The sequence below is a fragment of the Somniosus microcephalus genome, chromosome 14 (genome assembly GCF_052327205.1).
Source record: "Somniosus microcephalus isolate GS21.2 chromosome 14, FLI_Smic_1.0, whole genome shotgun sequence".
Lineage (NCBI taxonomy): Eukaryota > Metazoa > Chordata > Chondrichthyes > Squaliformes > Somniosidae > Somniosus > Somniosus microcephalus.
In genome coordinates, this window is record NC_141000.1 from 117,239,508 (window position 1) to 117,248,992 (window position 9,485).

The following is a 9,485-nucleotide window of genomic DNA, read 5'->3' on the forward strand; positions in this document are numbered from 1 at the left end:
CATCAGGGCTACCTGGAATTAAAAAAAGGTGCAAAAAGAAAATTGAGAATTGCTTGTTCAGTAAACTCCCCCCCCCGCCCCAAAGCCCCAAAGCCCCAGGGGCGAGCGAGAGCCCTTTCCCTGGCGGTGGACGCATTGGGCTCGGGGCCAGCTGGACTCTCGCAACTCTCACTTACGCACCGAGCTGGGATAGGCTGCAGGGGCTTTGATCAGGGAAAGGAAGGGGCCCGGGTGAGGGGCTGCCGGCGAGTGAGCAGAGCTGGCGGGTTGTATAAAAGGAGCGCTTGGAGTGCGGAGTACAGCACAAACCAAAGAAGCGTTAGGAAGGGGGGGAAAGAGCAGCTACTTGGAAAGGCAAAAAGATATATATCATAATCCAGCAGCAACTCCACAAGGGAGGGGGAAACTTGACTACTGCTGCAAAGAAAAAGAGGCAACGCAGAGATTGGAACTGTGATTCCCTCCGACTGACTTTGTAAAATATTTATTTCCAATCCAATCTCTGGAAAAAGTTGCATTTTTTAATGCAATAAGTTTTAAAAGTGTCCGGAAGTTTTTTGCAATCGACTCGCGGCTGTTTTCAGTCAAACTGCTCAGGATTTCTCGGCGATCCCATCTGAAGATGAATGCGGTGGTCAGGCTGGTTTTGCTGCCGCTTTTGGCCGTCGGGCAGGCTCTGGGCGGTCTCTCCGAGGAGAGTCTGGTCTACCCGGTGCGGCTGGACGAGAAGCTGGAGGAGGTGAAGCGAGGAGCCGGCAGTTTCCGGGAGAGGCTGGCCCCGGGGAAGTGGCAGGAGCTGGGGGAGAAGATCTTCTACCGGCTGCAAGCCTTCGGGCAGCGCTTCGTCTTGGAACTTGAGCCCGATCAGAGCTTCCTGGCCCCGGCTGTCACCCTGCAACGACTGGGACGACCCAAGCCTGGCGAAGCCGAGGAGAGGCAGGAGGACTCCGACCTGCGCCACTGTTTCTACACCGGCACCGTCAACTCGCTGCCCGGCACCCTGGCGGCGCTCAGCCTCTGCGATGGGCTCCAGGGCGCTTTCGTGATCGGAGGAGACGAATATCACATCCAGCCGAGCAACCAGACGGGCTCGGGCAAGATCCAGCCTCACTCGATCCGGAGGACAAGACTGAGATCCTCAGCTAGCTCTGGCGGCACCAAGTGTGGGGTAAGCACCGCCCCGGGTTCAGTTCACGGATTTTCTGCTTAAGGCCATCCTAGCTTCTTGCAAGAAGTTGTCCCCGGTTTCTGTTCTCTTGTAAACTTCCCTTAAATATCACACTTTTTGCACCTTGAAGCCTATTCGATTTCTTTTTTTAAATTCACTTTTTTTTCTTGAATACAAAAGCAAATGTCTGGCTGCAGTTCGAGGTGGAATCTTTTAGTCCTGGATTCCTTCAGGCTGCAGATGTCAGACACGCTGAATGCCAGCAGCCGAGCCGAGCTCCCTGGACACAAGGGGCTCTGGTGGGCTGCCTGCCCTCTCCAGGTGCAGAGCTGCCTTCTGTGTTAGAGATGAAAACTTGAGGTTCTAACTGATTTTAAACAAACGTCTTATTTCACTTTTTTTTTTAATGTGTGTCTAGGTAAGTGATCAGGATACACCCCAGAGAACCGAGAGCTCCCAGACCCAGCAGCCTGGATCAGAGGGAGAGTCCGCGCCATCAGAAGCCTCTGAGCACCGAAGAGCCAAGAGGTTCGTCTCGTCCCCTCGCTACGTGGAGATCTTGCTGGTGGCAGACCAGTCCATGGCAGAGTTCCACGGCAGCGGGCTCAAACACTATCTCCTGACCTTAATGTCGGTGGCGGCCAAACTCTACAAACACCCGAGTATCAAAAACTCCGTCAGCCTGGTGGTGGCGAAGATCCTGGTTGTCTACGAGAAGGCAAAGGGACCCGACGTGTCCTCCAACGCTGCCCTGACCTTGAGGAACTTCTGTACTTGGCAGAGGCAGCACAACCCAGTCAGTGACCGTAATCCAGAGCACTACGACACTGCTATACTCTTCACCAGAATGGTAAGTCAAGGCTCTTGTCCAAACCAGTCTATTAGTATGCATGTCCAATCTGTGTAATGTGCATACAGAGGGCCTTTCACAAAGCATCTTTTGAGAATCACTTGATTTTTTTTAAGTTCTTGGTAAAGAAGGATGCCAACATTTATAGTTAACATTTTTTTTCCTATGATTTTGCTAAATGCTGCCCTTGTTTATTCTTTATTAAGGATCTGTGTGGAGCCCAGACTTGTGATACCCTTGGGATGGCTGATGTTGGGACGATTTGTGACCCTAGCCGAAGCTGCTCGGTCATTGAAGATGATGGTCTACAAGCCTCCTTCACTGCAGCGCACGAGTTGGGTAAGTGTCCCTCCCCCCGTGATTAACGTTAATAGTAATTATTTTGTCATTTACTTTACATTCGCTTTCATTTGCTACAGATGAAGTTCCTCCAGCAGTTTGTGCTCATTTTGTAATTGCTGCTTAGGTCATTCCCTATACTCTCTGGGGGATAGTGGGGAAGGACCCATTCAAGCATCTTTTTAATCAGTCAGTTGTGTTAAATATTAACTGTGTAGGGGGAAGTTGCTAATTTTTAGTAATCGCACGGCATAAATTTCATTTATTGATCTGGGAGAAATGTGGACAGATTATTAGTTCATGACTAAATCCATTCTATAGTCCATCTGGGATGGCGAGCACGTGTATAGTATTGTCTGAGGCACATCTGACGTTAGGACAGGTGCATGGGGCCCACGTGGCACTGGAATGTGGCATAATCTGGCATCGGTACAAGTGTAATGTCAAGCGTTTGCATCATCTGAGACTGAAGTGATTTTTTTTTTCCTCCTCCTAGGCCACGTGTTTAATATGCCCCACGATGACGCACGGCAGTGTCTCCATACCGTTGGTCTAACTAGGAATTCCCACATGATGGCGTCGACACTCTCCAACTTGGATAGAAACCAGCCTTGGTCTGCCTGCAGTGCTTACATGATCACTTCCTTCCTGGATAATGGGCATGGTAAGAACCCCCACCCCAAATAAAGTTTGTGTTTCTGGGAAACTTCATTAAAAAATATTTTTTGAATGTACAGTGTTGGCAGCTGATTTGATTAAATATACATTATTATGGACAGATTTATTTTTTAATAACATTAATAAACTTTATTTTGAATGAAAAGGGTCTGTATTTTTTAATAACGGACTAGGTACAAATTGTAGTGCACTTTAACTATTATAAGCACATTTTTTTAAAATTTTTCTTCCATTTCTAGACCAAGGGACCCAATAGTATCTGTAATTATATTAATTGATATTTTTTCTTAATTGTAATCTAATAGTAGCAGTTTTTTCCCATTTTATTTTGAATACCCAATTTTTTTGGAAAGTATGCCAATGAACAAATAAGATTTTATGTTGTGCAGTTTTATATTGGGCTGTTGTTATCACAAGGTAACAATCAGTTTGCATCTCTGTTTTCAGGAGAGTGTCTGTTGGACAAGCCCCAGAAGCCACTACAGCTTCCCGGTGAACTGCCAGGCAGCACCTACAATGCAGACCGCCAGTGCCAGTTCACCTTCGGGGAAGATTCAAGGCTTTGTCCTGATGCCAGCAACACCTGCTCGTTACTGTGGTGCACGGGCATGTCCGGTGGGATGCTCATCTGCCAAACCAAGCACTTCCCCTGGGCCGATGGTACCGGCTGCGGGGAAGGGAAATGGTGCATGGAGGGAAAGTGCGTTAATCAGACAAGCATGAAGGATTATAATGTAAGTGTTGCATTGACATATTTTGCTTTGGTTACTCCTAAGTTGCACACTTGATCTTGATTGCTTTATTTACTCTTCTGATTAATTAGTGTCTGTCTTCTGTGACGCTGCATGCTGAAATGCCCTGTAGTGAAGGGATAACTAGGTGGTACGGGGGGTTAGCAGATTACCATTCACTTTTAAGACTTGGGTTTAAATATGGTCTGGATGATAATGGGTGGAAGTTCTCTCTCAAGCTCGCTTACTGTCGCTCTTTCAGCATTTGAGCTCTCGTCCTAAGTGAAATGAGGTTATCTCTGATAGGATGACAAGTTCTGAGAGAGCCGATGGTGCCTGTGGAACTGCATTCCAAAATGATCCCCCCTTGGGACAAGAGGGGAAGACAAATTAGGAAGGGGGAATAAATAATGGGAGAAAAATAATTGCAGTGACTGCTTGGAGAACCATTGTATATTTAACTGTGTTGTTACCAATTTTATTCTTTTTCTCTAAATAATTTTCCCAATTTTTACAGACTCCTGTGCATGGGAGCTGGGGCCCATGGGGATCCTGGGGTGAGTGTTCAAGGACGTGTGGTGGAGGAGTACAGTACTCGTTTAGGCACTGCGACAATCCAATCCCAAGGAACGGTGGGAAGTACTGCGAAGGAAAGCGGGTGCAGTACAAATCGTGCAACACCATGGAGTGCCCAGATAACAATGGTGAGATCCCTACAAACAATCATTTGCTTTACTGCAGTCAGTAATTCCAGCTGAGAGGGATTTACTCCTTTCCCACTGGAGTGACGTTTAGGATTTGAGAAATTGAATATTTTTTTTCAAGTTCCTCGTTTTGACTTTGATGTACTACTTGAATCAGTTCAGTGGATTTGATCTTTTGTTTGTTTGTTTCTATTAAATACAGGCAAAACATTCCGTGAAGAGCAGTGCGAGATGCACAATGACTTATCGAAGTCCACTGCCTTTGGAGGCATGCCTGCAGTTGAATGGATCCCGAAATATGCTGGAGTCTCTCCTAAGGACCGATGCAAACTCATTTGCCAGGCAAAAGGCACCGGCTACTACTTTGTGCTCCAACCCAAGGTATGTTTTCCAATTGCTTAACAATTCCATTTAGCTTCTCCACAGTTGATTTTTTTTGCCAGATCCTAAAGGACAGGGGAGCAGCAGGCTGGTGGGATCGTGGTTTGAGCTCTGAGTTTATGGGGGATGGGAGCAAGTCTTACCATCATTCCAACAGTCAAGTGTTCAAGGAATCTTTAAATTAAGAGTATTGCAAACACATGGGCCAGGGCTTTTCCATTTTTGCCCCTGCCAGCCTGCGAATTCCATTCATTCATTTTAATGGGTAGAATATTGCCAGCTAGTGAGTACAGTGCAGAACACCCACCCATGGACTGTTTTACTCTGCTATAACTACTATTCATGTATCCATTTTAAATTTGATACATTATAGATACTCTCAAAAATAGCATGAAATCTGCATTGGCAAAAACATGAGAAGGGAAAAAGTAATCAAGCCCAAGAGAATTAATATTTTATTAAAATTATTCTGATATAGGCTGCGAGTAATCAGATCAGTCCAGTTTCTGTTTAGTGCTCCATTTCTCTGCAGAGGTTATTTATCACTGGGATAGCTTTTTTTTTCCAGGATTAGTAATAAATATATTACATTTCTTCCCAGGTTGCTGATGGCACCCAGTGTAGTCCAGACTCCACTTCTGTCTGTGTTCAAGGACAGTGTGTCAAGGCCGGTTGTGATAGAGTCATCGGTTCCAGCAAGAAGTTTGACAAGTGCGGTGTGTGCAGAGGCAAAGGCTCAACTTGCAAGAAGATTGCCGGCTCACTTGACCGTTCAAAGTAAGTCGGAGCTCTTTGCTTGTGCTGCTGAAATTGATTAAATGTATAACATCCAGCTAAGTTTACAGTTTCACCATAAGTTCTAATGTTTAAACTGTTTGGCTTGGTGTTAGTAAACCATTTGAATGCCACTTTAAAGAGATGTGGACCATTGCTACCTGATAAGAGCTCACGCTTCAGTTGACATTATATTGAAACTGAAAGCCGTCAGATTAACGTGGCCTTTTTTCTTTCAATTTGTCCCTCTAGACCTGGATACCAGGAGGTTGTCACCATTCCAGCTGGCGCGACCAACATTGACATAAAGCAACGCAGTCTCCGTGGTGCAAGACATGATGGGAACTACCTGGCATTGAAGAAAGTTGATGGCACATACCTCCTCAATGGAGAGTACACTTTGTCAACGCTAGAACAGGACATTTCATATCAAGGCACAGTCTTGAGATACACTGGCTCCTCAGTATCGCTGGAACGAATTCGTAGCTTTGGTGCCCTCAAGGAGCCCCTGGTTGTTGAGGTACTCACGGTGGGAGATTCATTGCGTCCAAGAATCAAATTTACATTCTATGTGAAGAGAAACTTGCAGTATCATCCAACTAAACCCAACCCCAAAAAGGAGTCTTTCAATGCCATCAAGGAAACAGTGACCTCTGAGTGGGTTATTGGTGAATGGGGAGAGTGCTCCAAGTCATGCGGCCTGGGATGGCAGCGCAGGTCAGTGGAATGTACGGACATCTATGGGAGGCCGGCTACTGATTGCGTGAAAGAACTGAAGCCTGATGACCTCCGATTGTGCGCGGACATCCCCTGCCCACGATGGCTGTTGGGAGAATGGTCAGCCTGCTCCAAGGCATGCGGGAAGGGCTTTAGGAAAAGGTCTTTGAAATGCGTCATGCGTGATGGCCAGGTGCTGCCGCAGGAGAGTTGCAACAATTCAAAGAAACCAAAACATTTGATTGGCCTTTGCACCATACGGGCTTGTAGTTAAAGAACCAACATAAACAAAAGACAATTCAGATATGTTTTTTTCAACCTAAATGCACTGAAAGTAAGGGTGTCCCGATCCATTTGTCATGTGATGTCATGTGACATGAAACGTGATAGTCATCTGACCCATTTTTCCCTTTGACAATGAATGTTTGATTTACTCATAATGGACCAGTAGGTGGATGTTTGGGGGAGGGGGAGCGGGGGGGGAATTGGGGAACTCAATGCTAGCATTGTTTATCTCTCAAGTCAATTAGTAACTAGAAATTGATTTTTAAATACCAGGATCTCTCACTGTTGACAGTGAAATCAGAGGTTTGTCTCATTCTTAGATAAGTGTGCAAGACCCCATGAGTGCTGCAGGCGAGTGTAGATGTGACCACCTTTTGTTACAAGTGAAGGAATACCAGGGGACTCGCTCTCCGCAACGAGATATTCTCTTATTCTCTGAGAAGAAACAAATCCTGTTAATCACAGGGGACCATTTGTTTTAGATTATTTCTAGAATATCCTGTTATATGATGTTATTGTGGGTTGAATCCTTACACCATTGGGTGTTATAATTATTGTTCACTCCTCTACAGAATAATATCCAACTTTGCCATTGGTACTAAGAGGTAATAAAGTGAATATCAGTCAATTGCTGTGCCACAGATTGGAAGTTGAAGATTCCAGTTTTGCCGCTGATTGATTATGCCCTTCATCCTGTGCCCCGCTTTCTTTCAAACTGGGTGATTCTGCAATCTCATGCTCCCAGGGAATGTGGGTCAGAGATAATGTAGCCCAAACCTTCCAACCACTGTGCCTGTGAGCAAGATTCCCGCTTGGTTTTGCAGGATCAAGGAATCCATACACCAAAGTTCAGTTTATTTTGCATATGCTGACTTATCCATGACATTGCCAGCTACTAGCTTAAGTCCTTATATGCAGCGAGGGTATATAGCTGGCATTAGTTGGAACACTGAAAAACCAAGAGGTGGGTATAGAACCTTGGAATGAGAGCTTAAAAAAAAAAGCAAATATTGGCTCCGTTCCCAATCTGTGCTGAGTTAGCTGATTGCAACTGGGACACCAGTTAAGGCTCTATATTTGCCCTCACATCCGAGGCCGGGGGCGGGGGATAGAGGAAATCAGCCAGAATTCCCACTCCTTATCACTATCCAGTGATGTGTGCTGCAAAGTACATGGGTGTGAGGACGGGACTAGGCTCAGCTGTGACGGGCTCAGATGCCTGCCGAGACGTGTGAGCCTAGACAGAGAATGAAGAATGGCCACATGAGCAAGATACCGGAAAACCAGCCCCTAACAAGAGTCAGTGCCTTCAGAAAAGAATGGTAGCAGGAATTGGATTGGGAAGGGGGGGAATTCTTGTTGTGACATCCTTGCTTCAAGGTATTGTCGAATAACATCCCAAGCTCCTGGCAAACAGCTTGGTACTGGTCGTTCTCTCTGCTTGTGGCCAGGTCAGTCCCCACCTACCTCAGTGATGTAGGGCAAGATTTATTTTATTCAAAAAAAGGAAATAAAACAGCTTAAACTATGCTATACCCAGGCTGCTATTAATACAAAGCTACAGATTTGAAATCCGCAGAGTTACGTGAAGAATGTAAATATTAAACTAGCACCAAGCCAGCGAGGTGTACTTTATAAGTAAGAGTATTTAAATTCCTTCTGTGAAGGACTTACCATTTTTGTACAGATTTCAAATAAACTTATTTATTTTTGTAAAGCTTTGTATAATATAATCTTTAAGTTATCGCTTTTTTTTAAAAAAGGAACAAAGAACATTTAACAAGAATAGACTATTTATACAGTATAATGTGTCACTAGGAGGTAATAAAAGTGATTGAATTCTCAATCTTTGTGTCGTCTTGTGTTTGCTGTGTGTGTCTGATGGAGGTGGATAAAGACAGTAAATTCTGATGAGAATGGTAGAGCTAGGCTTTCTGGTTTCAGTACTTTGGCTATTAGATTCAAGATCCCATTGCACTATTTGAAGGGGAGTCGGGAGATCGCCCTGTGTCTTGGCCAGCATTCCTCTCTCAACCAAAAACAAATGAACTGATCATTCATCCCATTGCTATTTGTGGAATGTTGGTAATTTAAAATGGCTGCCATGTTTGCCAACATAACTGTCACTACACGTCAAAGTAATTTGTTGTAGGAAATCCACTTCCTTATCAAAGACTGATCTTTCAGTCACAACATCCACCCCAGTTCTTTAAAACTCTCTCCTGCAAACCACTTCACATCACTACATCTCCCTTCTCTCTTCAAAAAGACCTGGGGGTTTCTTCTTTATTTTCCCTGTCTTCTGCGTGGTGTCCCCCTCTGTCCCTTGTAAAGTACTCTGGGATTGGAGCTAGTTGTTAACTGCATGCCCTTACTATTATGTCCGTGTATAATTGAGACACGGACAGCAGGAGTTGATTATAACAAGTTTTTACTGAATGGAGACAATTGGGAAACTGAAACTACAGAAGGCTGCTAGTGCCTTTTATACAGGGGTGGTCACTGCCGGTACTGCAGTCTGAGACCAGTTATTCCCTTAAAGGTACATACACAACACTTACCCCATGACTTCCTTGAGTAAAAACTGTTGTCAATTTTTTTTTAAACTTCAACTGAGTCAAGATGGCAATCCAGCGAATTATATTTTTCTCTTAAAACTGTTGGGTCTGTGTTTTTTTCCTCGGTGAAATCTGTTCCATTTTTTTCCCCACAAGTGCCCTCATCAAGAATTCTCATGCACTGGACAGATTGGTTAGACATAGGAGCGATTTTGCCAGCCCTGGGGAGGCGGCACTGCCATGAAAATGGCAGAATCTGGGGGCGGGTACCCAACCTGCCTCCGTGCCATCTTCCCAGGA

At 45.0% G+C, this 9,485-nt stretch overlaps 1 protein-coding gene across 1 annotated transcript; it reads left to right on the plus strand.

Moving 5' to 3' along the window:
- The first annotated feature begins 243 nt into the window (after positions 1 to 243).
- Positions 244 to 8,473, plus strand: adamts1 (ADAM metallopeptidase with thrombospondin type 1 motif, 1). The gene is made up of 9 exons (XM_086007236.1): positions 244 to 1,168; positions 1,587 to 2,018; positions 2,225 to 2,357; positions 2,854 to 3,021; positions 3,483 to 3,769; positions 4,284 to 4,470; positions 4,673 to 4,851; positions 5,453 to 5,628; positions 5,878 to 8,473. The coding sequence occupies exons 1-9, from the start codon at positions 623 to 625 to the stop codon at positions 6,614 to 6,616; spliced, it is 2,847 nt and encodes a 948-aa protein (XP_085863362.1). The 5' UTR covers positions 244 to 622; the 3' UTR covers positions 6,617 to 8,473.
- The last annotated feature ends 1,012 nt before the right edge of the window (positions 8,474 to 9,485 follow it).

Bases quoted from the DNA above. Each gene is read 5' to 3' on its own strand.
- adamts1 (XM_086007236.1), top strand. From the start codon at position 623: ATGAATGCGGTGGTCAGGCTGGTTTTGCTGCCGCTTTTGGCCGTCGGG. The intron at 1,169-1,586 runs GTAAGCACCGCC...ATGTGTGTCTAG, and splicing joins CTGGCGGCACCAAGTGTGGG to GTAAGTGATCAGGATACACC. The intron at 5,629-5,877 runs GTAAGTCGGAGC...TTGTCCCTCTAG, and splicing joins GGCTCACTTGACCGTTCAAA to ACCTGGATACCAGGAGGTTG.